This window comes from Aristolochia californica, unplaced genomic scaffold, assembly GCF_029961685.1.
Source record: "Aristolochia californica isolate CCGP_79_NKW_82.1479 unplaced genomic scaffold, dmAriCali1.0.hap1 SCAF_10, whole genome shotgun sequence".
Classification (NCBI taxonomy): Eukaryota; Viridiplantae; Streptophyta; class Magnoliopsida; order Piperales; family Aristolochiaceae; genus Aristolochia; species Aristolochia californica.
Window position 1 is genome coordinate 2,789,649 of NW_027181771.1, and position 27,415 is coordinate 2,817,063.

Consider the following 27,415-nt stretch of genomic DNA (forward strand, 5'->3'; position numbering starts at 1 on the left):
CTCTTCACTTTTCGCTCTTTCTCCACCGTCGCCGATCGACCGAAAACGAATCTATCTTCTCTAGCATAGGTGCGTTTCTTAATTGCTCTCCGTCTGATCGTAATTTTATCAATCTATACCTTGCTTTTATCAATCTATACCTTGCTTTGTGTGATACAAACAGAAATGCGTATAGTTTTCTGTTCTGTTTGATTGATTTCAGCTGTCTGCTCTCATCTGCAATCTCGAGTTTCTCTCTGTGTTGCACATAGTTAATTTCTTTCGTAATCGGATTACTTTGCACAGAACGACTGTTCCGTCCGAGCTTCTTTGGTATTTCTCGTTGAGTAGCTGATGAATCCTCTCTCGCGCATCACTTTTTCCTTATTTTTCGTTAAATCTGTTTCACTTGCTTAGCAAGAGCCGGGCGGTTTGTAAAGGAAGAAGACGGGATACGTCCGTCATTTTGAAAATAGAGATTCTCTTATTTTCAATTTGTTAGTTGCTTTTCCGTTTAAACAAACTGGTGACATAACACCCAACCAGACTGACAAATCGACGTTAACTGGAATCCTATTTCTGTATGGGACTCTAGTGCGTCGATAGCCGCACGAAAATAGAAATAAAGGAGGGCACCTGATTTCCGCGCCTCCGCTCGCTGTTCAATGGGCGCGTCTGTTGCAACCAATTCGTTAAGACTCCTGAAATAGATTCTTAATGAGGCTGAAGATCAATGTGGTTATTAATGAAGGTTGGCAATTTCTCTGGAAAATATCGTGCCCTTTGGCACGTGCTGATTTCCTGATTGAGAAGGTTTTTTATTGATAGCTTGGGTGGGGAAGACGCTCTCCGCTGGAGAGTCTCCACGAGTTTCGCCTTCCCTCTCCACCCGAGTCTCTATATAGCAGCTGCATGAGTAGGCATTTCCTGGGTTACGCAGTTTCCGATTATAGATTCTGGTGAGTCCTTTCTCTCTCTGTTTACCTCTTTCTTCGTTTCTTTCTCTTCTACGTCTGAGAGACGCCGACTCGTCAGCTTCCTTGAGAATCGCTTCTTGGTTATATTATCTCCACTAGATCGTGCTAGATTTGACTGGGGAAAGGGAAATTGAGAACCGAATCTGTTAAAAAAAAAAGACTTCTAAAATGGAAAAGTAGGTAGTGAAGGTCATTCTTAATCGATGCGTTTCTTTTGCCTTTTCACTGCAGGGATTTTCTGCGTCTTGTAGTGTTTTCTTATTTGTTTCTTGGCTTCACTTCGTAATGTTGAATTTAAGGCAAATAACTTGTCTGTAATGTGCATTTTGATCATTATCTAGTGTATTCAGAGCAGTATGAGGAAGCCATGGATTGAAGAGAACTAGAAGATTTTAGTTTTCTCTCTTTTCATTTCTGTGAATTTTGAGTTTGCATTAAACTGGCTTTTATTCTTTCTGTTGTCCAGAAAAGTAAGTTGGGAAAAGAAGAATCCAAAGAGAAGGAGATAGGCTGTGTTCATGGCAGCCGCATCTAATGGAAGTGAATTTTTCGAAATACACATGGAGAGCCAAAGCGATCACTTCGGACGGCCTTCAAATGCTGAATCAGTAAAAGAAGATGAGGAAGAGTTGGTGAGGGCAGCAGTACAGAAGTTGCCATCTCGGAAGCAATGTTCAGAACCAATAAAAGAAGAAGAAGAAGGGGAACAGTCTCTCTGGGAAGCATTAGAGAGATTGCCGACTCAGAAGCGCAAAAACTATGCAATTCTGAAGGAGACTATCGACGTCAGGAAGCTCGATAAGACCGGCCGGGAGCTTCTTGTTAACAAGGCCTTCGCAACAACCGAGCAAGATAATTACAATTTATTGGCCGGTGTCAAAGAACGACTTGATAGGTAAGGAAAATAGAATACAGTTAGATCTTCCTTTCCTTAGTGTCCCGCTTTACACTAAACCAAAGCATTGGTTGCTTATCTGTGTGCAGTGTAGGTTTGCCAATTCCGAAGGTGGAAGTGAGATTCGAGGGTTTGAATGTCTCTGCAAATGTGCATGTGGGGAACAGAGCATTGCCCACTCTTGTCAATTACATACTTGATGTCTTTGAGGTAGGGCACCATCGATGCTCTTAGAGATCATGTCTAGCAGATCGGTCTTGCTGTGTAACAGTAACTTGATGTATAATTTAAATGTTCATCTCTTCTTCAGGGTTGTCGTTCTCTATTTCTGACTCCTCAGAAACATTCTCTCACCATATTAAATAATATCAGCGGATATGTCAAACCGGGAAGGTACGAACGTCCTTTTTTTAAAAAAAAATCTTTTCTTTTTCTTGTGTTCAACTTGCAAGCCTTTACAAACTCAGTGAAGAAAAACATTATAAAGTCCTGTTCATGGTGTTTGTGATACAGGATGACATTGCTTTTGGGACCTCCGGCTTCTGGGAAATCAACCTTGCTTCGTGTCTTAGCAGGGAATCTCGACAGCAGCTTAAATGTGAAAACATTTCTCATTTTATCATTTCTCTATTACTGCATAGAACAAAGACAAGAAAAACTCCATTATAATTTTGTTTCTCTATCATTATCAAGTGATTAAACCACTCAAGAGTGCTTATGGCACATGATAACAAAAATCATCTCCATTAACAGTCCCAGCTTCTTTACTAATTTTTTTCAAAAAGAAGTTATTTACAAATAATTTTCTTCCAAGCCGTATCGCGCCTCTCTCACAGAGAAAGCTGTCAAAGTTTCCCTACTCTTGACTAAAAAAAATCCATAAATGCATTTGATGAATAAAATTAGCATTAGAGGCTGTGTGTTTACAGTTTATGTTTACTGATCGCTCTTTTCAGAAAACCGGGAAAGTTTCATATAACGGGCATCTGTTGGATGAGTTTTTTCTACCAAGGACTTCGGCATACGTTAGCCAGACAGACAATCATATTGGCGAGCTTACTGTTCGCGAAACATTTGATTATGCAGCAAGATTTCAGGGCACAAGTGATAGCTATGCAGGTTTGATTTCTCTTTTATAATCATGTTCTCTAAAACGCTTCATTGATCAACTTATCTTCGTTTTTCGTTTTCGCTTCTCGTGATTGCTAAATAATGGATTTCTTAACTGATATTATTGCAGGGTTTCTGAAAGATCTGGCGAATCTGGAGAAGGAAAAGAAGATACGACCGAGTTCAACAATTGATGCATATATGAAGGTTGTTGTCTAGTTCTCTTCTATACTGCTTGCTTCTCATTAGATCTATGGAGATAATGTTTTTTTTTTCTTTTCCTTCTTCCGATTATTATTATTGTTTGCACAGGCATCCTCAGTGGGTGGCAGAAAGCATAGTCTTGCAACGGACTATACCTTGAGAGTTCTTGGTCTTGACATTTGCGCCGATACAATTGTTGGCAATGAGATGATGAGAGGCATCTCAGGCGGTCAGAGAAAGCGAGTCACAACGGGTGAAATGATTGTTGGACCCAGAAAAACTCTCTTCATGGATGAAATTTCCACTGGACTCGATAGCTCCACGACATATCAAGTGGTCAAGTGCATCAAAAATTTTGTGCACCAAATGGAGGCTACTGTCTTAATGTCTCTTTTGCAGCCTGCACCTGAGACTTTTGATCTTTTTGATGATCTAATACTGTTATCCGAAGGGCATATTATATATCAGGGCCCTCGGGAGCATGTGGTAGAGTTCTTCGAGTCCTTGGGCTTCTTCCTCCCTCCGCGTAAGGGCGTTGCAGATTTCCTCCAAGAGGTAAATGTTTACTACTGACGACCCAACTGATTACTTTTTTGGTGGTTGCTTTTACTGTTCTGACATGAAATATATTTTCAGGTTACATCAAAAAAGGATCAAGCTCAATATTGGTCTGATCGATCAAAAGAACATGCATATCTTACGGTTCCAGAAATTGCAGAAGCATATAAGAAGTCCATATATGGACAAGATATAAAGTCCAATCTTTCTGTCCCCTTCGACAAAGAAAGTTCTCACCCGTATGCTCTTGCTAATACGAAGTACGCTGTGCGAAAGTGGGAGCTATTTAAAACGTGCTTTTGGCGGGAGTGGTTATTAATGACCCGGCACAGCTTCCTCTATATTTTCAGAACATTCCAAGTCTGGACAAACTAGATTCTTGTCTGGTTTCATTATTTTTTGTTTTATGAATAACTGATTTTACTGGAATTTTGTCTGTTTTGGAATCATTGTAGGTTGCATTCGTTGGAATCGTGACCAGCACAATGTTTCTGAAGACAAAGAATCACCCAATGGATGAGGAGAATGGCAACCTTTATCTGTCCTGTTTGTTTTTCGGGCTCATCCACATGATGTTTAATGGATTTTCTGAGTTACCCATTTTGATATCTCGACTTCCGGTTTTTTATAAGCAGAGAGATAACTCATTCCATCCAGCTTGGGCATATTGTATTCCCAGTTGGATTTTGCGGATACCTTTCTCCTTCACTGAAGCTGTTGTTTGGTCCTGTGTTGTATACTACACAGTTGGATTTGCCCCTCATCCTGGAAGGTCTCTCTCTCTCTCTCTCTTTCTCTGTTTGTGTGTATGAGTGTGGATACCTTATCAAAATTGGTTCTTCAATGTAGGTTTTTCCGCTTCATGTTTGCACTATTTGTATTACACCAAATGGCAATAGGTCTCTTTCGGGCATTGGCAGCTCTTGCACGAGACACGACTATAGCCAATACATTTGCCTCTTCTTCGTTACTAATTGTCTTTCTCTTGGGTGGATTTATCCTACCTAAAGGTTAGTTAGTCAACTAGTATATTAATGATCGTCACGTTATGAATCCGTGATGATTCTCTTGTTCTGTTTTTTGAAATGGCTCTATTGGCATCTCAGATACGATAAAGCCTGGTTGGGTTTGGGCGTTTTGGATATCGCCGTTGCAGTATGGCCAACGTGCAATTTCAGTCAACGAGTTTAGTGCCACGAGATGGTCACAGGTGAGCAAGTGATTCAACTTTTCGTGTTATGTACTATTTCTGTCCATATATGACTCAGTTTACGATTCCCTCCACCTTTAAACAAAAATTTAATTCTCTTTACTCTTCACAGAAATCTGCCTATGGACCCCAGACGGTGGGACAGAATGTCCTTCACTCGCACAGCCTTCCTACCAATGACAACTGGTATTGGATTGGTGTAGGTGTTTTGTCAGGGTATTGCCTTCTTTTCAACGTCCTGGTGATGCTTGCGTTGAGCTACCTTAAACGTATGATCCAGTGTGTCCTTTTTTCTAAACCAATACAATATCCACAGTCAATTTTCTAACGAATGTCTTGTATATGATTTTACAGCTCTTGGAAAGGCTCAAGCTGTGCTAACTGAAGAGACTTCCAATGATGATGAAAATCAAGCCACTTCAGCAAGCAGAGGTACTGTTACTGTGATGGCTATATATTTTTATTAAGTTTGTGGTTTTCACAGGCATTTCCTCAAAATCGCGCTGGAAAAAATTAAGACTGCTAACAGTTCTGTGACAACTGCAGCAACAAGTCGGACATCAGGATTAGAGAAGAACACTTCACGGGGAATGATTCTTCCTTTTCAACCATTGTCTATGACATTCCATAATGTCAATTATTTTGTTGACATGCCAAAGGTACATATCCAAATTTCATATTTCAAACAGTGGAAGTCTGTTTGTTAAACATTATGGCATCCTCTATTTAACTGACTAACGCCTTTGATCTCACTCCTTAGGAAATGAAGCTGAGTGGTGTCTCAGAAAAGAGGCTGCAGCTGCTATCAAACGTGAGTGGTGTTTTCAGACCTGGTGTCCTTACTGCGTTGGTTGGTTCAAGTGGAGCAGGAAAAACCACTCTGATGGATGTGCTGGCTGGTCGGAAAACTGGTGGTTATATAGAAGGTGACATTAGGATATCTGGATATCCAAAAGTGCAAGAGACGTTCGCCCGAATTTCGGGATATGTTGAACAAAATGATATCCATTCTCCTCAAGTGACAGTTGGAGAGTCTCTCTTGTTCTCGTCATCTTTACGTCTTCCCAAAGAAGTCTCAAAGGAGCAGCGACTTGTTAGTGCCAAATTCTCTCTCTTTCCCTTTTCCTTTTAATCTTAGATGTTATGGGAATGCTAATTATGCAAGTTTACTACAGGCATTTGTTGAAGAAGTGATGACTCTTGTTGAACTTGACTCTTTGAGAAATGCTTTGGTTGGTTTGCCTGGGCAAACAGGCTTATCAACAGAACAGAGGAAACGCCTCACTATTGCAGTGGAGCTTGTTGCAAATCCTTCAATAATTTTCATGGATGAACCAACATCTGGTCTAGATGCTCGTGCTGCTGCAATTGTAATGAGAACTGTAAGGAATACTGTTGACACAGGGAGAACCGTTGTCTGTACAATACATCAGCCAAGCATTGAAATCTTTGAAGCCTTTGATGAGGTTTGTAGCATAATTCTCTTCTTTAGACCTCCTTGGCACGCCAAATTAGATACATTTGAGAACGTTTTCAGTTTGCATCTTGTATGATTTTTGGCCGTTATTGTAGCTTCTTCTGATGAAAAGAGGGGGCAGAGTAGTTTATGGAGGTTCCCTTGGCATGCACTCACAAACTATGATTAACTATTTCCAGGTATTCTCTTATCTTTCTTTATAGAGATTATCTCTTATGAATCATATCTATAGTTAGTGGAGTAGCAGATTTCATTTTCAAGAAAATCCAAAGGAAAATGTTTGATTTAGGATCTCCCGACAAGTCCTCCATCAAGGTGATGAGAGAGGAGAGGAAGAAGAAGAGTAAGAAGAAGAGAAGAAAGAAGAGGAAGGAGAACAGAGAAGAAAAGAGAGGGACGACATGGAGACATAGAGCTTGGGAGAAAAGAAAAGTCTAGGGACAAATTTGAGAGAGAAGAGGGGAGACTTGATGCTCTAACCCATGCCTTGAGCTTCAATTTATAGTTGTAGAAGGAAGTTCATAATGAGTACAATGCCCTTAGTTACAAGCTATGTAAAAGAAAAAACATAAGTAGACATACATCTTCTTCCTTACTTACACCCTTGTGCCATCCTTATGAAAAAGGTCACTTAATTACCTCCTTTGCCATCTCTTGATGTGGGAGACGTATTTACATGTGTGCCACTTCGGGATGTCTTCCAACAAAAAATATTCTTTAGATATCGGAAGTTAAAAAAAATCTGTTTAATATTGTTATAAGATTAAAAATGTATTTAACATTATTAAAAAAGATATAGAAATGTTTTTGAAGTCATTGTTATATTCTATATTTGTTTACTTCACAGTGCATTTGATTGCTGTAGTCCTGAACCTATAAGATAGGCAGACATAGATGCAGTTGCCAAGATTTTATTATAGAACTTCAGCTAATCAATTTAACTCAGGACTCCCCAATAGTTTGTTATTCTAGTAGTGAGCATCAGCATTTACTAAAAATCCAATGTACTTTCACAGGGAATTGAAGGAGTTCCTCCTATTCGTGAGGGCTACAATCCAGCAACTTGGATGCTTGAGGTGACAACTCAAGCAGCTGAAGAGAAGATTGGTGAAGACTTTTCAAGCATATACAGAAATTCAAATGCATTCAGGTGATGGGCAAATAGCATAAGTATAATGGCTCTTTATCATAATCTAATGCCTTAGTGTTCAGCATACTCACTCAATATCCTTTTTATTTGTTTAGAGAGGTAGAAAAACTTATTCAAGAGTTAAGTGTCCCTCTTCCTGGTTCAGAGCCCCTGAAGTTCGCTACCAAGTATTCACAAAGCAGTTTAACCCAATTTAAAGTTTGCCTTTGGAAACAAAATCTAGTTTATTGGAGAAGTCCTCTCTACAATGTTGTCCGCCTATTCTTCACTACACTCAGCGCCTTAATACTGGGCTCTATATTTTGGGGTATCGGTCTAAAAAGGTAAGTTGATCTTTCATTTTTGTGGTTTCATTGGCACGCTCCGTGTTTGAGAAGCAAAACACCAGGGTTGAGATAGCATGTTCTGATGTTTTGCAGGAAAACTACCCAAGATTTGTTTAATGTGATGGGTGCTCTTTATGCTGCCTGCCTGTTTCTTGGTGTAAACAATTCCACTTCAATACAACCAGTAATTTCAATTGAGAGGACAGTTTTCTACAGAGAGAAGGCAACAGGAATGTACTCTCCTTTTCCATATGCTGCAGCTCAGGTTAGAGCATTTGACATTCTGTACTTTTTTAGTGTAGTTGCTACATAAGAGAAAGATATTTATTCTTCTCTTCAACAGGGACTTGTGGAGATTCCATACATTGCTACACAAACAATTATATATGGTATCATCACATACTCCATGATCCATTTTGAATGGACGGCAGGTAAACTTTAAAACCTCAATATGTCGTGCTTTGCTTTATCTAGATTGACCTTCTTTTTTCTCATAACTATGAGAATTAGGATTCCATTAAGAAACTCCTGGGACGAAATGATACAAGAACAAAACAAACAGACGAAACAAAAACCAAAGCAGGTCCCAGAAGGAAGATCAAGGCCCAAGTGGAAGAGGCAAAAATGAGAATTAGGATTACACCTTTATTAAAGATAAATCATATAGCTGGTCTTATTTTATAACCCACTATAAAAGTTGCTCATAAGTAATACAAATATTTCTGTCATGCTGATCTTATCTGCTTATTTGCTTTTGCAGGAAAGTTTCTTCTGTACCTTCTGTTCATGTTCCTGACATTCACTTACTTTGCATTCTATGGGATGATGGCTGTGGGTCTAACACCTTCTCAGCAATTGGCTGCTGTTGTTTCTTCCGCCTTCTACTCCTTGTGGAATCTTCTCTCAGGCTTTCTTATACCGAAACCTGTAAGCAAATCAGATATGCACCCCTTTACATCGATTGATTGTAATTTAACTAGATTATCTAACTCCAACCTCTGCTTGTGGGGGGGTACTTGCCTGTAAGAATTTTCTGACTTGGTTTATATGCACTATTCTCAGAAAATTCCTGGATGGTGGATCTGGTTTTACTATATTTGCCCAGTGTCTTGGACTCTTCAAGGCATTATAGGCTCACAACTGGGAGATGTAGAATCACAAATACAGGGATTAGGCTTTACAGGATCCGTCAGGGAATTTATTGACAAGAATCTTGGTATCAACTCAGATATGACAGGGATTGCTGTTGCAGTACTCTTTTTCTTCTGCTTTCTCTTCTTTGGTGTCTACGCGGCCTCAATCAAACTTCTAAACTTCCAAAAGAGATGAGAGCAGAATGGCATTTTATCTTCCTAATAGGTTAGCCGTTCCTCAACTCAGCCACTTTCTGAAGCTTTCATTAATTTTTCTTCTCTTGTAGATGTTGAAGTAATTTTTCCAAGTCCTTGCATTGAGGATCCCAAATTTCTTACTCCTGTTCTCCTATTGTCAGGATTGGCGCTAAATGTTGGAAAGCTGGGCGTGCATTAGGCCTTATCAAATCTGGAGGAACTGTCACTCACTCGAGATGAGCACGAATTCTCTTCATCATTTCTGTTCTTCCTCGCTTATATGCTCTCATGTGTGCAGGATTAGCTCCTGTTAAGAAAGTGTTACTCTCCAAGTAAAGAGGCTTTTATAAACATCTGTATCATTCTTCCAATCCGTAGGGAAATATATACCAGTATCAGTTGTGGAAAAACCCATCATAGGTTTAAATCTTATTTGTCTGGAAGATTTGGCCCTTTTACCAAATTTCTTTTCCTTGAATATACAACTGTCGTCTAAAGCAATCTCCTGCACTACCAACATCCTAGATATAAAAAATAAAACAACAAAAAGTCACATCCAAAATAAGAACTGTTTGCATTGGGTCCATATCATCAATGTCATACACAAATAGATTATGCTCCATATCGTCTTCCATACCACTGTATTCATTAATATTTTCCAGACAAATTTGGTAAAAAGGAAAGGATAATATTATCAACAACCACACGTTTATAAGAAAAAATAAGGTTGTATGAAGCATAGAGACAAGGCTGTAAAACACCTCAAACCAATAGCTTTCATAGGGTAGGAAAAACTCTAAAAACTTTTCCTCATAAATTTCATGAAAGAATCATAATTTCTGGAAGCAGAACGTCGGACATATATCTAGCATAGATGAAAACTCAAGAATCAAACCTGGAAGAAATGCTTAGTCTTCCCAAGTAATTCCAAGACAAACGGAAGAGGTAGAATTCAGCTCTTCTAACTGAAACTTGTTTCATAGAAGAACACATTCTTTTAGCGCCAATCGGATACAGAATTTGTTTTGTCCAAGGTCCAAATCTACTTCTGCTCGGACGCAATTAGAGATCTGCACAGCATGGACCTCGACATAGCAAAGTGACTTCTCATGTAACAATTTAAACCTATTTTTTTTTTCTTATTTGAATAGTAATTATTGAAAAAGGATGTGTAAAATGGGGAAAAAGCTTATCGAGAATCAAGAATATTAGGAAATGTTGCTTCGATTTTTTTTTTTTTTTGGACAATGTTATCTTAAACTAATGAGTATATTGTCCAGTCAAACCCATTAGAAACATTGTTACATTAGTTTAAACTAAAATGCAGATCAAACTATGACCATTCCGATACATATTCTTCAAATTTTTTTAGATTCAAAAGATGACATTCCACAGACCCCTTCGAGAATGCGAGCTAGTATCAGTCATTGATCCAACCAGGAGAGCCATGGTGTGGGGGGAAAGGATGCCTTGGACCTGGGACAAAATGCAACTCATCAGCCAGATATCCAACCTGAGCACCATGGGCGTTAAAGATGTTGTTTCTGCTAAACCGTGGCCTTTGCTCCCGCATGATAGAGTCAGGGGCCGGCAAGTAGTTCTCAGCTAGATGCATGGGATAGCTCTGAAGGCCTGAAGGACCCAATCTTGAAAACTCGGCTGGCAAATTTGAGTGACCATAGGGTAGAGGCAGAGGAGTGGCATTCTCCAAACCAGCTTCCTGACCCAACATATGGTGTCTCCTCTGGGACAAATCGTCAAAGCTCTGCTGCCCATACATCCGCAGCTGCATTCGTATATCATGCTCCCTCCTCTGCCTCTCTTCAATCTCCATATAAGACATCCGATTGAGAGTACCAATGTTTTGGGTCCCAACATTTGAAAGGGGATCACCATGTTTATCTAAATGGACGCTACCAATACCAGGCCATCGATATGACTGAGAGGCCACACTCCCTCCAGTAAATGCACCTTCCTGAGGCTCAGAATACCTCCTTGTGATCTCATCAAGATTATCATGATCAGTTTGGTGACCCAACTCTGAAACAGAAGCTGGAAGACCATGAGACTGACCTGAGCGCTCATCACCAACTGTCCTTTCCTCCCACACATCAGGGTGGCCACCACCATCAGATAAGCTTGCAGAATCTGATCTGTTGGACTGGGAACCAGTCATTAGCGGTACTCCGCTGGCACTTACCATACCTGCTACCTTCAGTTTCTTCTCATCTCTCTTTTCTTGATGTTTGAGGTTTTCTAGAGACCTCTTTTCACCTCTCTGCTTCCTCTCCTTCAGGCTTTCAAGGTATCCACTCTTCTCATCTCTCTTTTCCATCTCCTTCAGGTTTTCTTTGTTTCTGCTCTCCTCAATCCTCTGCTCCTCTTTCGGACTTCCATGGTATCTGTGCCTCTCATCCCTTTGTTCCATTTCTTTCGTCCTTTCCCAATGTCTCTTCATTGAATCCTTACTGTACTCAGGACTAGCAGATTTGTACTTTTTATGTAAATTCATTTCAGTTATCAGTTTGGACAGAGGATCTTTATTTTCAGGGTTCACATCAATTGCTTCTACAAGCTGGTCAGCTTGATCATCACTTGGGTTAGCAAGATCACAAACCATGGGATTAAGAAGGCCATTTTCAAAACATCGCTGTTCCACAACCTTAGATGTGTGGCCCTGCTGCCCCGCAATGATACGATGCTTAGCGGTCCAGTCAGGACGGCTCCAGAGGTAAAGTAGTGGAGGCTTTTCATTCCACTGCTCCATTTGCTTGTCATACACATCAACAGATCCAGGCAAATAGAAAGACTGCAAACAAATTGTATCTACCATGTATAAGACCACTTAGTAGTAAAATGAATAGAAAAATACTGACAAGATTAAAATTCTGTCTTACCTTTCCCGAGAGTGTACAGTCGTCCTCCCAAATGAGATCATATGCCGCTTCCTTCTTATCTAACCTGGTAAAAGGTCGTTAATTTAGTCATTATATAAGTGGGTAGTTGTGTCATTAAGGTTATCTTAGTATAAAGATGGAGCAAGTAAAGGACAAGAAATTGCTAAAAGCAAGGTAAAAATAAAGGAAGAGAAAAATCAAGTAAGAGAAAGTCCAGTCAGATGCCCCTCTCCTTACATCCTTCTACTCGTGTCAAGAGAAGTGTGGTTGTTATAATTTCTGGTTTAAGCGTGGTTATTTTTCTATTTTCGTCAATTAGGAGCAACTTTGTCTCTTTACTTAACAGTGGCTTCTTTCTCTTGGAAGGGCATTGGTGACCTTTTGCTAGGTTGTAAGTTGCACTAATGCCTATTAGGGAATTTCAGCTCTATTACAGTTGATTAATGAAATTATGTGCAGCTGCTCTCTCCTTGAGTTGCTGCAGTTTCTCAAAATCTCCGTTTTTCAATTCTACATGGTAATAGAGCTCCAGGCGAGCAATTAAGCTTGCATTATAGGGCTCTTCTCTCTTATTTTTTCTTCCTTTTTCCTTCATATAGCTCTACAGCCAAGGAATCCTCAATAAATCTCTTACTGCAACGTCACAGGTTTGTCATGTGTCCATTCCATTGCCTCAGGGCGATGGTTTAGGTGCCTACCTATCTCAAACATGAATGTTAATCATTGCCTGCCAGCCCTCCATGTAAAGACGCACCTGAGATGGTTATTTCCATTGCCTGCCTGCTTATCTGTTTTTGTACCTGCGCAGAATTCATATAAAGTTAACTCGTCTGATTTGAGTTATTGGTTTTTCTTGGTACCCATCAGACGTTTATTGTCCTTGGTTTCTGACTCATTTGGTGTTAGAAGGCTTTTTTGACACCTGAGCAGACTAGTTCTCTGGTTTTATTTGCTGAGTTGTGGAACAGTGTCTGGTGTTAGTGGGCATTTTTAACACCTGTGCAGACTAGTTCTCTGGCTTTATTTGCTGAGTTGCCGAATTGTGCATGGTAAAGTAAATGTGATTTGTTTCTTCCAAGTAAATGAGTTTTCTTTTTCAGAACTTGGCATAGTTTGTCTCTCGAATGGTATACCATGGCCATCAAAGCTGGAGTTAAAACAGCAGAGGTAGATCAGAAGGATTCAATAACCCAAATTACCTTGGACAAATTGAACAGGAAAAACCATGTCCTGCTGTCCCATGCTGTTAAGATTTTCTTTGGGTGCATAAAGAAATTAAAATTTCTCACTGAGAAGCCTCCTCATCCCATCACTGGGGAATGGTAAACAGACAATTATACAGTCATAGAATCCCAAGTTTCAAGTGGTTTTTAACAAAACTGTCAAAGGGATTCTGAATTCCTTAGACAAAAGGATTCACAAGATGCAAATATGTCAAGGATCTATGATTTATGTAATAAATTCTTTTACCATGCGGAGGGGTACAATTTCATTTATTGTGTTCATTACAGGATATGGAGTGTCTTGGACAGGAGATCATACTCTATCATCCTTTAGTTGTGGATGAAGTCATTACGCAACAGCAGCATGAGGCCTTGAGGGATGTTTGACTGCTACATGCTAGTGGTCCTAAATATGATAATTTTTACGACACAATTGTTGGCCAGCACAGTTGATGGCCATTGAAAAAATATGTGCAAGTTTGTTGCAGATAGAATCTATTGTTCCTCCTTCTAACCCTACCTCCAAAAGAGATACTTTCTGCCCTTGATACCAATACTACAAATTTTCTCAAAAAAAAAAAAAAAAAAAATACCAATACTACAAATCAGAGAGGTAGAGACCGTGGCAGAAATCAAAGAGAAAGGGATCAGAACCAAGGAGTAAGACATGGTAGAGGAAAGAAAATTTTCAGCTCAATGTATCATAGAATCACATGTCAGAGAGGTGCTGGGATTGATTAAGAAAACCAGAGTGGGTGAATCAAGTGGTTCAAGAAGTTGATCTGCTACTCAAAGTAGAACTCATTATGATGTTATCTCAGGGAATAAAGATGGCTAGCATAAGTTTTTCCAGTAGTTTGCTAAGTCAGCTGACTACAATCTGTCACGTTTTCCTCTGTTAGTACTACTTTAGCACATAAAGGTCTGTCTGCTATCTCTCTTTTATTTTCCTCGTCTTAGCCCAATGTAATTGAGTCAGGTGCATCAATCCATATGACAAGTAATTGTAAATCTTTCTTCCTTGTCTACTGATAAATGTTTTTGGGTTTGTGCCATTGGCTGATGGGTCTAGTCCAAGGCATGTGGACCTCATATCATTCAAGTCAATCCATGTTAATCTTTGCTTTTTGTGTCTATATGTATTTTTTAGGACTTTCAGACGAGAATGACAATTGGTGGAGGTAAGAAGAATGGCCTATACTAAGATGGTGTGGACTGTAATCATCAAAGAGCCTTGAAACTACCCTTTTCGTCTGGCATTTGTGATTGGTTCATCCATTAATAACTAAGATGCGTCCACTTATACCTTCTATCCAATACAGTTTTTCCTTGTGAAGCTCGTGAATTGGGGAACACTCGAGAAGTATATTTCCCTCCACAACACTAAAAAGATGTTCCTTTTCTTTTGAAGTTGTTCATTCTGAAATACATTGTTTAGTAGATGTCAAGAGTTTGTTTGGTCATCAATATTTTGTCACATTTACAGATGAATACAGTATGGTTACTTGGTTATTTTCATTGAAAGAGAAGTTTAAATTTTTGGATGTACCCAAACCATTGATGGTAAATTTGAGAGGAAATGTAATTACTGTGGTAGATCAAACCACTTTTCAGACATCAAATTTGGTAAGTCAATGTGAGTAAAATTGACCATGAATGAGAGTAGTGAAACTCCAACTGAGGTGGTAAGCAATATTATACCAAGATCATCTAAGGAAATGCACCAACTACTTCAACAACAACAACAACAACAACTAGTATAGCGTATGGCTCAGCTGTCATCTGCTTCTTCCTCGGCATCTATGGCTCAAACTTCCTAAAGCCACTCTGGCTAGTTCAGGTACATTTGTTCTTTATGTGCATCCTCATCCACCTAAGTTCTTGACTCAGGAGCTACTACCCATATGTTGGGTATGTCATCTTTATTTTCAGATTTATTGATATTAAGCACGGTACCTTAGCTGATGGTTTTGTCTCATGACACAAGGGGTCGATACAGTATCGCCAACATCATTCATGTCTCCACAATCTCTATTATTTGTTCTCAAAATTTCCTCTTTAAGTCTATTGTCAATTAATTAGTTGACAACTATGAATTGTTCGTTAACTTTTACCCTACCCTCTATGTTTTTTAGGATTTCATGACGAAGAGGATAATTGATTCCACGCTTGAGAGGTGAAGATAGTATTATTTGGAGAGCCACACACTACATAATACACTGCATGCTTTACACTTCATAGTCTCACCTCTACAGTGGCATCTACGATTAGGACATCCCTCTCTAGGAAAATGGTTTAGTTTTTTCCTGCATTTCCTTCCAGTCTTTCGTTTCAGTGTGAATCGTGTCAATTGGCCAAGCATCATAAACAACATTTCCTATACCTCATAACAAGAGCAATCATTTGTTTGACATTGATCATTAAATGTTTAGAGCCCTTGTCCTGAAACTAGTTTGTTTGGTTAGAAGCATTTTCTTTCATTCATTGATGATTTCAATAGGATGTATTTGGGTGTATCTCCCATGGGAGAAATCTGAGGTATTTCATTTAATTCAAAACTTCTACAATAAAATAAAAAATCAGTTTAATTCTTCTATTCGTGCACTTCACATTGGTAGTAGGTTGAAATTCATGAATGGGAAATTTGATACCTTTTGCTAGAATCAAGGGATTATTCATCAATCATCTTGATTCTCCACAGCATAATGGAGTAACTAAACGTAAAAATCATCATTTTTTAGAAGTGATATGTACCATGTTATTTCATATACATGTCCCGAAATATTAGGGTGATACACCTATTTTCTCGAGAAGATGCTTTATTCCGCTCTTGGGGATAAAATACCCATACAACTTTTAATGCCTTCACTCCATTATTCCCATTGTCTTTGTGTTCCGATGCGTATGTTTTGTATGTGTTTGTTTCATCTAGAGAAACTATCTCCTCGTGCAATAATGTGTATTTTCCTAGGATATTCTTATACAACAAATGTTTTTATCCTTCTACAAAGAAAACATTTATACATGCAAATGTAATATTTTTTGAGGATACTCCCTTCTTTGCATCCTCCACTATAGATGTATTTCCTTCTACTACAGGTGTAGAGTTGGTTGTTCTTGCACTTGTAGAGGATATTCCAGAACCTTCACCTGTTGTTACTATTGAAAAACCACTACAAGTATAGCATAGAAGATGACCGCCTCCACCACAAACTATAGTTTCCTCTCTAACACCGGATCAAGAAACCACTTCGTCTAGTGATCCTAAGGTAAGTGATCTACATCTTCACATTGCTCTTCGAAAAGCGTATTCAAGACAGTACTCATTATTCGTTGTCAAATTTTGTTTCTTTTAATTCGTTGTCCGAACATCTTCTTGCACTATTCCTTCTTCAGTGCAGGCTCTCCTCTTCACATTGGAAGCAAGCTATGGATGAGATGGAATTATTGTTAGATAGATGGACCAGGCAGTTGTGTGACTTGCACCCAGGTGCAACAATTGTTGGATTAGATGGGTGTATACAATGAAATATAAGGCCAATAGATCTATCGAGAGATACAAGCGAGATAGTAGTAAAAGGTTCCCCACAGACCAATGGAGTTGATGTTTTTGAGATATTTTCTCCAATTGCCAGATTGTCATATGTACGGATATTGATTTCTATAGCTGTGAACTAGGAGTGGTCACTGTGTCAACTTGACATTAAAGCTTTCTTGTATGGTCACCTAGAAGATTCTATACCTCTCGGATATGTTGCTCAAGGGGAGATTAATAGTTTGCAGGCTCAAGAAAGTTATATATAGCCTCAAACAAAGCCTACATGCATGGTCTAAAAAATTCAACCAAGTTGTCTTTTCCATTGGATTCTCCAGTAGTCATTATGATCATTTACTTTTTGTTCTAAAGCGGTCATCCGGTATCGTAGTGTTGTTAGTATATGTAGTTGACATCATATTGTCTTGTTTAGCAATTATGTGACAAGTATTGAGGAAGAAAAAACAAACCTGCCAAAGCATTCTCAAACTAAAGACCTTGATTCATTGAAATATTTTCTAGGGATTGAAGTAGTTAGAAGCAAGGCAGGTCTTGTGCTGACACAGAGGAAGTATGTCAGTGTAGTTAGTCAATTCATGGAATACCTATGCAAAATTCATGTAAAGGTCGCACAGAGAATCTTGAGATATTTAAAAGAGTCACCTACAAAGGATCTCTTCTTAATAATCATCTGAGGATAGAAACTTTTTCAAATGCAGACTACACAAGGTTCGAAACTAGACAAAAAGTCGACAAGTTAGTGTGTTTCTAGGAGGCAATTTTATAAGCTGAAAAAGCAAGAAACAAAATATTGTAATTCGATCCAGTGCTAAGGCTGAATATAGAGCAATGGCTCATATTGTTAATGAACTGATGTGGGTAAGATCTATGGTCAAAGAATTGAGCTTACACCAGGATGAACCTATAACCATGTATTGTGACAGTCAGGCAACAATATTTATTGTGGAGAATCAAATTTCTCATGAGAGAATTAAGCATAGTGACGTTGACATTTTATTGAAGATGCAGTAATGAAGAAAAGTCATCACTCCTTATATTAATCTAGTGATCATACTATGCGATTCTAATGGTATATGTCGATGATATCTTGTTTGTTGCACTGGTCAATCATATACTTTCTTTCAGATTAATACTATCCCTGCCTTTACAGAGTTACTTCAGTACCTACTTGAGCCTACCCAAATCTTTGGTCTCAAAGTTATGGCTCACATAGACTGCAAGAATTTGATAGTGTCTCAGAAGCCCTATGGCTCACATAGCCTGTTTGAATTGATATGGGTGAAAGTTCTCATGCCAGAATTTGATTTTGTGTCTCAGAAGCGCATACAAAAAAATTCTATAATAGGACCGATTTTCGTTACAAACAGTGCAGTCTTTCACAAAGGGACGGTATATAGAACTAGATTGCCAATTTTTTCGTGAGCCAAGCATGAGTGCCAAAATATCTACACCACATGTGATCCTCTGATCAACTTGTCAACATATTCACTAAGGCACTTCCAAAAAGGTGTTTTTATGTAACAAGTTGGAATCCCCGAATTTGGGGAGTGTCAGAAGTTAAATGCTATTGGGGCATTTTTGTAACTGCCCATGATTTAGTTGGTGGCGTGAGTTTAGAGGCAATTTAGTGACTTAAAAGGTGTTTTGTTTTGCTTTGTCTCCTTGAGGCTACTCTTGACATTATACAAGTAAGTTGTACTGAAGAGGTCGAGCTTTACCCTACTCCATCTCATTCAATTGAAATAACGTGAGATAGCCTTGAAGCTCTAGGTAGAAGTTCTGCTGCCAAATTTGATTTCTATCATTTCTAAAAATTACAACCAAAAAGAATCACGCAAATTTGAACTCTTAGCAATCAATTAACGGAATCCCTCTTTAGACAAAACGAAACTTTGCATATTCAGAAAACTTCCCAGAAGTGATTAATCTAACCACGTTTCAATTTTTACACAATAGTCACATACAAGCACACAAATTTTTAAAACACAGTATGCACAAATATATATGCAGTCACATATGCAAATATGCACACATACAACATACACGCACATACACACACGCAGAGATATACCTTTCAGTTTCCTTAGGAGCAATCAGTATGAGAAGCTTAGGCTTGAACTCAAGGGCCTTGTCAATAAACCTGTTTGCAAGAGCTCCCCGAACTCCAAATGGAGGATTAAGACCCATGATCTATTGAAAAGCAAGATGAATTGTGATTAATCAAGGCAAGCACATAGGTCAGTCTCATATTCTTCTTCAAGATGGGCAAAAAGAAAAGAAAATAAAATAAAATCATTTAAGGGACATCTAGTGAGTTCAACACACACCAATTGAGAACCAGTAGGTAGTTCATCCTTCTGTACAGTCATCCAATCTCTCTTTTCAAAGCAAAAGTCATTCTGTTCACAAAAAAAATTACAGGCATTAAATAAATGACATGTTTAAAAAATATCCAACTACTTTGCAGTGTAATATGAAAAACATCATGTTTACTGGAACAAACAAAAGGCTATGGACAATATTGAAAATACCTTTGGTTGAATAAAATCATAATTCTTAAAGAAGCACTTTTTTCCGATTTCATCAAGCTTTTCCTTCATCAATCTACTGAAATCATTGGCACCACAGCAGAAGTCGACAATCTGGTGAAAATAGAATCAGTATACTTTTCTGACCAATCAACTTCAATTAGCAAATTCACTATATTCTCTTCATTGGTTTCTACAATCTAAGAAACATTCATCATCTGTCTCCTAAAATCATTGGGATCAGAAGTAAATAACGTTTTTTATTTCAAAGATAACTTCGTGAATGCAGACTTATCACATTCTCCTATTTCAAAAAAAAAACAAAAAAAGAGAGAATTTATCAAGAAAGAACAACATATAATTTCAAAAGTGGGTAGCATGAAAAAGAGGCCTTCGAAAGAAGATAACAAAAGTTACAGTCTCTAAAGGAAAAAAATAGCCCACAACAAGTTGCAGCAACACTAGTCCTAGCTGGAGAACCAGCTATAGAGATCGCACTTCTATGTTCTAACCACATGGCCACAAACAACTCAAATAACCTGACATAAATCACAAGTATCATCATGAAAAGAAAATAAACAACAAGTTCTCAATGAAGCAGTTGAAGATCCTACATGCAGCTATTGTAAGTAAGCATGCAGTCCATGTGAATGACTAATCATGCAACACATGAAGATTCATACCTGTAATTAGAATCCTATGTTTTTAGGCATTCAGTTTCCTGTTTTTATCATGTTTTCTTAGTGGGTTTAGCTCTAGCATTAAATTTTTTAATCTCCTCGTATAACGAGGATTGGACTTTCATAAATTGTAACTTCTCTTCATATAGATAAAATAGATGGGATGAGGGGCAAAATTAAGCACAAGATTATCTCCGCTCCTATTCTCGTTCACTTCCTTCTCTCCTACACGTTTCAGTTCTGAAATTTCCCAAATAGTATCAGAGCACAAAGGTCGATAGAGAAGAAGGAAAAGAAGAAGATGAAAGAAGAAGATGAGGAAGAAGAGGAAACAGAAGAAAAAGAAGGCAGAAGAAAAACTTTCCAAATTTCCATTGTTCGAGTTAATATTTATTCTATTACCTTTTGTTTAAGATTGTGTTTTTGCTTCTTTTTTATCTTTCAGCTTAAAGTAAAGTCCACCTCCTCCCATAGTCTCTGGTTGGTTAATTCAGAGTCACAAAGGACATCTCCATCACCCGTATAGTCTCTGGTGGTTAATTCAGAGTCACAAAGGACATCTCCGTCACCCATTGTCTTTAGTTTTTTAATTCACTCCCAACTTGTTCCAAAAAATCTCAAATTCTTATTCAACGAAGGCCTTAGTAAACACTACCAAACTGATCCACAGATCTAACATATGGAGTGACCACCACACTACTCATTATAGCAGGACAAAAGACATGACAGTCTACCTTAACATGTTTACTTCATTCATGAAAGAACAAATTACTAGCAATAAAAATAGAAACCTGATTGCCAAAATACATCACTATTGCACCCTTGCACAGGAAGCTTAACTCTTGCAGAACAGATGAAACCTATATGAGTTCATTAACAGGGTGAGCCATTGCCAAGTGTTCTGATTTGTACTAGATCGGGCCATAACATTATCTTTCTTACTCTTCCAGCTAATCAAACTTCCTCCAACAAATACACAACAACCGGTGGATCACTTCTTGTCCAACTTGGACCCTGCATAATTAGCATTGAAGTATCCCTTAATATGCAAATGACCATATGGCCCATACAATAAATTTTTAACCATTGCTCCTTTCAGATGTCTCAGTACTCTACTTGTACCCTCTAGATGAATCTTTCTCAGATGTTCCTGAACTAACTGACTACACGTGCAGAAAATGAGATGCCAAGCCGCATAAAAATAGCATAAATCACTTTTCCTACAAACCTTCTATACAGTCTTATCTTTGAGTTCAGCACTATCAACCTCATGAAGATTATAGTTGACTTCAAATAATCCTTGCCTTACTTCTCGCTACCTTGATCCTAAGAGAATACCCAAAGAGAACCAAGTCCTGTGTTTTAAATTGTTTAGCTAGATTTACTTTGGTCTATTCAATACCTTTTACATCACTCCCTAACAGCAATATGCCACCCACATACACAATTAGCACTACAACTCTAGAAAACTTTTCAAAACAAATAAAGAGCGGTCACAATGACTTTCCTACAAATCATGCCTGGGGACTACTTGAGGCCATAAACAGCCTTGTACAACTTACATACTCTTCCCGTCTGCCCCTAAGCAACATAATTAGGAGGTTGCTACATGATACCTCTCCATCCAAATCTCTATACAAGAAGGGATTTTTTGTCTAATTGAATCAAAGATCAGCCCTTCGTAACAACCACAAAAAAGAAAATGCAATTAGATATCAACTAAGCCACAGGCAAAAAAAAATTAAATCCATACCATATGTTTTGTTTATAGTCCCTTTTTTTTTGTTTAATTGAATCAAAGATCAGCCCTATAGTCCTTAGCTATAATTCTAGCTTTATAACTCTCTAAAGACCCATCAGCCTTTTATTTCACAATGTAAAACCAGCAGCAACCCATGACAACAACATCCAGAGGTGGATCACACAATGTCCAAGTACATCTATCAAGCAATGGTTGCATCTGCACATCCATGGCTTACTCCCGTTGAGGAGACGACAGAGCATCTTGAATTGAAAAAGGAATAGTACAAAAAGACAAACAAAACAAATGTTTGAACGGACTAGACAACAAGTCAAATGACACAAATTTGGATACAGGATATTGGGAAAGAATAGGTCAAATTCTCTTTGTAAATCGCCAACACATTAGCTAATGTGGCCCTCGAGTAAAGCGGGACCTTCAGAAGGATATCTTGCTCTCATAAGTAGATGAGGTATCAAATAATGAAAGATTCCACAACTTGTGGGATCCTTTAAGAAGAAGAAGTAAAAATATCAGGTAACAAATAATGAAAGATTCCAAGAGTTGTGGAAACATAATCATAGAACCTTGCTAAAAAGAATTCTCATGTAAGGGCTTTACTCTTTCAACACAACTTGACCAACTTGAAAGAAAATTTCAAGAAAGAAATTTTGGACTGAGCAAGATTTACAACAAATATATAGAATTTAAAATGAGGAAACAAAACTTTCACACTTTGTCAAAAAATAAAATAAAAAACTTGTGGAAGTAGAATAAGAGGGAAACTCATGTAGCATGAGATTAAAAAAAAGAAACTCTTAAAGTAAGGAAAGATACTCACGTAACTAGAGTTTGAAAACAAATAGGAAACTTGGTCAAACCAAGAATAGCATCTCAAACAGATAGAAAATTCGGTTTAATATTTGGATTTCCACATGTAATAGGCTTCCAATATGTCCTTAAATTCTTCCCATGTTGATATCTCTGTTTAGAAACATCGGAATGAGAAATAGTTTGTTGGGTTAAAAATAGACTCAAAAAGCTTTAATTTGAGATATATTTCGATTTGAGATATAATTTGATTTATAAATTCTACTTCTTTGTGACACAAAATGTCTCAAAGAAAAAAAGCTTTCTGCTACTACGTGAATCTTTCCTGCTACCTAACCCCTGCTTAAGATGTTGATTTATCTTTGTAGAAAACTTTGATTGATAAAATTCTTTTTGAGTAGGAAACAAGACTCAAAGATCTTTTTGGAAATATATAATTTGAAATATGAAAACTAGATCATGGTACGCAAACTCCAAAGACAAAAACAAGTTAAAAAAAAAAAGAAGAGTGGAGGGAAAACCAAAAAATTATTTTTTTCTCCTTTTCTACTTCTTATTCATCCCCTTCTTCCTCTTTTGCTTTTCCATCTCAGAACCTTGGGTAATCTGATACCATGTAAACTTTCAAATAGGAAGCATGGAAGAGAGAAAGAAGAAGACAAAACATAGAAAGACTAAGGAAACTAAGGAGGAACATGTGTATTGATATGACGAGGAAATTATGTGAGTAGTGTATTTCTCTCTTACACCAAATTCTTTTATAGTGGAATACAACTTAACTCCTGCTAAAGATAAACTTTCCCAAAGTACCCAACTACTCCCAAGAATATCTCATCAAATCTAATCACAATAAGTTGTAATAAGGAAAGTAAAACTAAGAAAATAAGGAAAGAAATCCTCTTCCCAGACATGCCCCTCCTTTGACTTTGTTTCAACTGTGAGATATCCTTTGCATGAGAATCACCTTAAAATCTTTGGTTTGGCTTCTTCAACACTCCCCCTCGAGCTAGAATTTATAACTTCAGCTTGCAAACAATCTTGGTCATGAAACTTGGGTGGCTAAAAAGGAAATTTTGATCTTATGTGGCTTGAAAAAGAAGTTCTAATTGTCTTGATTCATCTTATTCTTGTTCACGTTATGTTTGTAATCTTCATCTTGTTCTCCCCTTACTTGGATATCCTAGTTACATAAAAAAAAATTATTTTTGAAATGATGCTGAATTTTATTAAGAGAACACAAACGAGCAGATTACAAGGGGGGAAACCTTCCCAAACAATGAGAGATTGCTGGGAGGTTCCGAATTTTGCCAAGTTATCAGCCAAAGAATTGATTGATCTAGGAACGAGGTTCCAATTACAACGAATAGATAACACAATGTCAGCAATCCAATCAGTGATTGGCCAGTGGCGCCAAGGGGGGGAGCTATCTTTTGAACATTAACTGATGACAGTCTTTGAGTCTCCTTCAATAAGCAGTTTGCCATAGAGACGCTCTTTGAAGATTTGGAGGTCGAATAGAAGAGTACTCACTTCAGCAATATTTGAATCAGCAATACCCACCGGCCCAGCATAGGATAGAATAGGGTCTCCACAGCTGTCTTTGAAAACATCACTAGCTCCAGCTGGCCCAAGACAACCTAGAGCACTGCCATCAAAATTGAGTTTGATGCAGTCGCAAGGGGGAGGATCCCAGGTGGCCATAACCAGATTCCTGCAGGGGCCCACTATATGCGCGGTCAAACCCCAATTTTCCCGAAAGGAAACACCCGATAGAGAGGCAAACTCCTTCCTAGTATGCAACCAACTCGAGATAAGGCCCACTACCTAAAAAGCTATATTATCCGAGGTGCTAGCCTTGGAGTTGAATCTCCGGTTATTTCGCTCAAGCCATAGGCACCATAGGACATGCGCAAGGCATGCCAAGAGAATTAGCTTGCCCACCCTAGGAAGGCGAATCCCCATAACCATCTCATAGGTGCCAAAAAGGTCCTGATGTAGCCTCATTTAGAGTCCAATCTTCTGAAAGATCTTCATCTAGACTTGCCAAGAAAAATCACAATGTAAGACAACATGCTAGATTGTCTCGTCGCACACACAACAAAGGAGACAAGTACGATCGGGGACTGTGTAGCTTATTTTATGGAGGTTGTCAGAGGTGAGGATATGTTCCCTAATGGTCGTCGACACGAAGAATTTGATTTTACTAGGCGCTGAGAGCTTCCATGCCAAGTTTGCTTTGTGCTCATGCATGTTGTAATCTTGTTTACTAATATGAGAGTAGGCGAATGCAATTATGAATCGGCCATTAATGTTGGGCTTCCATGACAATTTATCAACGGCTTGCTCACGAATAGTAATGTTGCTGAGTCTGGAGAGGAGAGAGCAAAAAGGCGAAGTTTCCTCATCATTTAATCCCCGACAAAACATGAGACTCCATAAGCAATCACTCCAAGAATCAGCCACTGAACAAGAGAGGTCTCTCGCCACCCTAGAGAGCCCCGGTAAATCCTCGAAGAGGGGGCGGGGGTCGCACCAATCATCTGACCAAAAGAGGAGGGTCCTTCCATTGCCTGTGTGAAAAGAAGTTGCATCTCTGAATATTGAGAGGAGCTTTTGAATTGATTTCGATTAGCACAACTAGTGTAACCCTTCGTTATTTGTTACCTCATACTTCTACTTCTCCCCCTCATGCTGGGATCTCTTTGTTTTTTGCTGAGAGACCTAGCTTGCACAAAATTCTGGTGAGAGTAGAAGAATTATGCCTAACCCAATGACAAAACTCCAACTCTAATTTGAAATGGATATTCAAATTTAAAGGCAGTCTGAATCAAATCTTAGGGCAATGAAAAGAGTGCTCACTTTGCAAGGGTAGCTCAAAACTATCACTTAGGTAAAAAGAACAAAGTAATTGATTTAATTAAATATGTTGGAGTGAGTCAAAAGGCATAACTCCGAAGTGATTTTAAATAAAAAATAGAAGAAAGCACTTTAAACAATTAAACAAGTGAATAAAAAGATAACAATTCTCATACTTCAAATGGAATGAGGCGCACAATACAATTGTTCATATTTCTAAATAAGAAGGATGCACTTTTAGACAAATAGATAGATTAAAAGTGACCAGGTTTGACTCAAAAGGGAGATAAAACATAATTCCTCTACGCACGTATATGATTGAGGAAACTTCAAAAAATCCAATAAGGAAAATTTTGAGATGGAACATGATAATAGAAACTTTCTTAAAACAGAATTCTCAACCTACTTCTACCCAAGATTCACCATGATTAACTGTAATTATCAAAAAAGTTCTTGAGATGGCTATTGTGCCCAAGATTGACCTCCTGCCACTTCTACCATCATTACAACCAGAACTATCTCAACCTCCTCTACTACTACCACCTCCATGTCCATGAGGTGCCTCTAAACAACTTGATATGGTTTTAACATTGAGGACAGCAATTTCTGCTCTCTTATTCCCTTGCCGTCCTGCCACAATTGTCTCAACTAGAACAACTCTATTAAAAGCCTTCGTCAATGTGGGTTCATCATCAACAACAAGCAATTGGGCCTAAATTGCATTGTATTTAGGACCTAAACTAACCCATCATGAAACTTGGCTACATTTCTGCAGAAATTACTTCAGAAGCTCCTTCTCATCTATTGGAAAAGGACGGTAGACACAAATGTCATTTTAGTACCCTTTTTTTTATAAAAGTGATAATTTATTCAAAGCAACCAAAGAACAGCAACAAACCAGAGGAGACATCCCTTAACAACAAGGGATTGGAGGGGGGCTCCTCTCTTAGCAAGGCCATCAGCTAAGGAATTAGCTGAGCAGGGAACATGGGACCAGCTACAAGTAAGTTAGTACCCTTTGCAATTCACTAAAATAATCAATTACAGTTCTACCCCCTTTTTTTAGACCAAAGAACTTCACATAGGAAAATTTGTACAAGTTAGGCCTACAAGACATAAATGCTCCAGCTCTAGGGAGAGCGTAGAAATATAGTCTAAATGTATTATGGTAATTTACCATCAAGGGTAGTTTCATGATATGTTCTTCTCACGCATCTAGTCTTATAGTCCTTCTATTTACATAGTTTATTGCTTGTCAATTTAAAATAAATCTGCTTCAGAAGTGAAAGGCCTGTTATTGTACGTGTACTCTTTTTTGCGTAAGTGAGAAATAAAAGAGTGGAGTCAAGCTTGACCCCCATTTGCAACTGCTCCAGATCCTGTGACAGCCCAATATCTCTACTCTCTTGCTCCTAACTCAGACTCTCTTCATAGATCATCTAATCTCCTTATTTTAGGCATCTCAAGCTACTTGTTCATAGTTGCTCAAGTCGTACAAATGTGTGATCATGAGCGAACAGTCCCACTTCATTGTGGTTTTGAATAAACTTGATCTAGCAGAAAAACTGACACTTAACACGGTTATTCATGTGGAAAGGGTTAGGACAGAAATTCTACAGGCAGATGTCTAAGTATAAAGAAACATATTAAAACTGTATGTGCACTATTTTTTACACAATTAAAATAAAAAAGTTCAGGTCGACTTTTTTGAAAGTTAATGTTCTATTCTTCACATGAAAGCAATAACCAAAGAAAATAAAAAATTAATGCACAAATATAAATTTGATAACAAAGTAGAAGGTGATGTCCATAGTAAATCCAAACAAGCTTATTCAACCAAGTAAAAGAGAATAATAAGCAGGGAAAGAAAATATGTTCAAATGGTA

At 38.2% G+C, this 27,415-nt stretch overlaps 2 protein-coding genes across 3 annotated transcripts in view; one reads left to right on the forward strand and one right to left on the reverse strand.

Annotated features, from left to right (window-relative positions):
• The first annotated feature begins 1,474 nt into the window (after window positions 1–1,474).
• On the forward strand, window positions 1,475–9,495 carry LOC137940329 (ABC transporter G family member 31). The gene is made up of 24 exons (XM_068785337.1): window positions 1,475–1,851; window positions 1,941–2,061; window positions 2,162–2,244; window positions 2,365–2,449; window positions 2,808–2,970; window positions 3,092–3,168; window positions 3,274–3,720; window positions 3,802–4,083; window positions 4,179–4,495; window positions 4,573–4,733; window positions 4,830–4,933; window positions 5,046–5,202; window positions 5,288–5,376; window positions 5,452–5,592; window positions 5,694–6,026; window positions 6,109–6,399; window positions 6,506–6,589; window positions 7,427–7,560; window positions 7,656–7,883; window positions 7,980–8,151; window positions 8,230–8,317; window positions 8,647–8,813; window positions 8,949–9,245; window positions 9,379–9,495. Exons 1-23 carry the CDS (start codon window positions 1,475–1,477, stop codon window positions 9,213–9,215), a joined length of 4,368 nt encoding a protein of 1,455 aa, XP_068641438.1. The 3' UTR covers window positions 9,216–9,245; window positions 9,379–9,495.
• A 939-nt stretch (window positions 9,496–10,434) lies between these two features.
• Window positions 10,435–27,415, reverse strand: part of LOC137933928 (protein ENHANCED DOWNY MILDEW 2-like) — a 42,727-nt gene continuing 25,746 nt past the window's right edge. For both annotated transcript variants that reach the window (XM_068778056.1, XM_068778065.1), the window contains exons 15-19: window positions 19,425–19,535; window positions 19,221–19,292; window positions 18,965–19,083; window positions 12,115–12,178; window positions 10,435–12,026 (exon numbers count right to left, since the gene is read on the reverse strand). In XM_068778056.1, the coding sequence (XP_068634157.1) occupies window positions 10,638–12,026; window positions 12,115–12,178; window positions 18,965–19,083; window positions 19,221–19,292; window positions 19,425–19,535 (1,755 nt within the window). In that variant the 3' untranslated portion in view covers window positions 10,435–10,637. The remainder of the gene's footprint in view (window positions 12,027–12,114; window positions 12,179–18,964; window positions 19,084–19,220; window positions 19,293–19,424; window positions 19,536–27,415) is intronic.

Bases quoted from the DNA above. Each gene is read 5' to 3' on its own strand.
- LOC137940329 (XM_068785337.1), top strand. From the start codon at position 1,475: ATGGCAGCCGCATCTAATGGAAGTGAATTTTTCGAAATACACATGGAG. The intron at 6,027-6,108 runs GTTAGTGCCAAA...AGTTTACTACAG, and splicing joins TCTCAAAGGAGCAGCGACTT to GCATTTGTTGAAGAAGTGAT. The intron at 7,561-7,655 runs GTGATGGGCAAA...TTATTTGTTTAG, and splicing joins AGAAATTCAAATGCATTCAG to AGAGGTAGAAAAACTTATTC.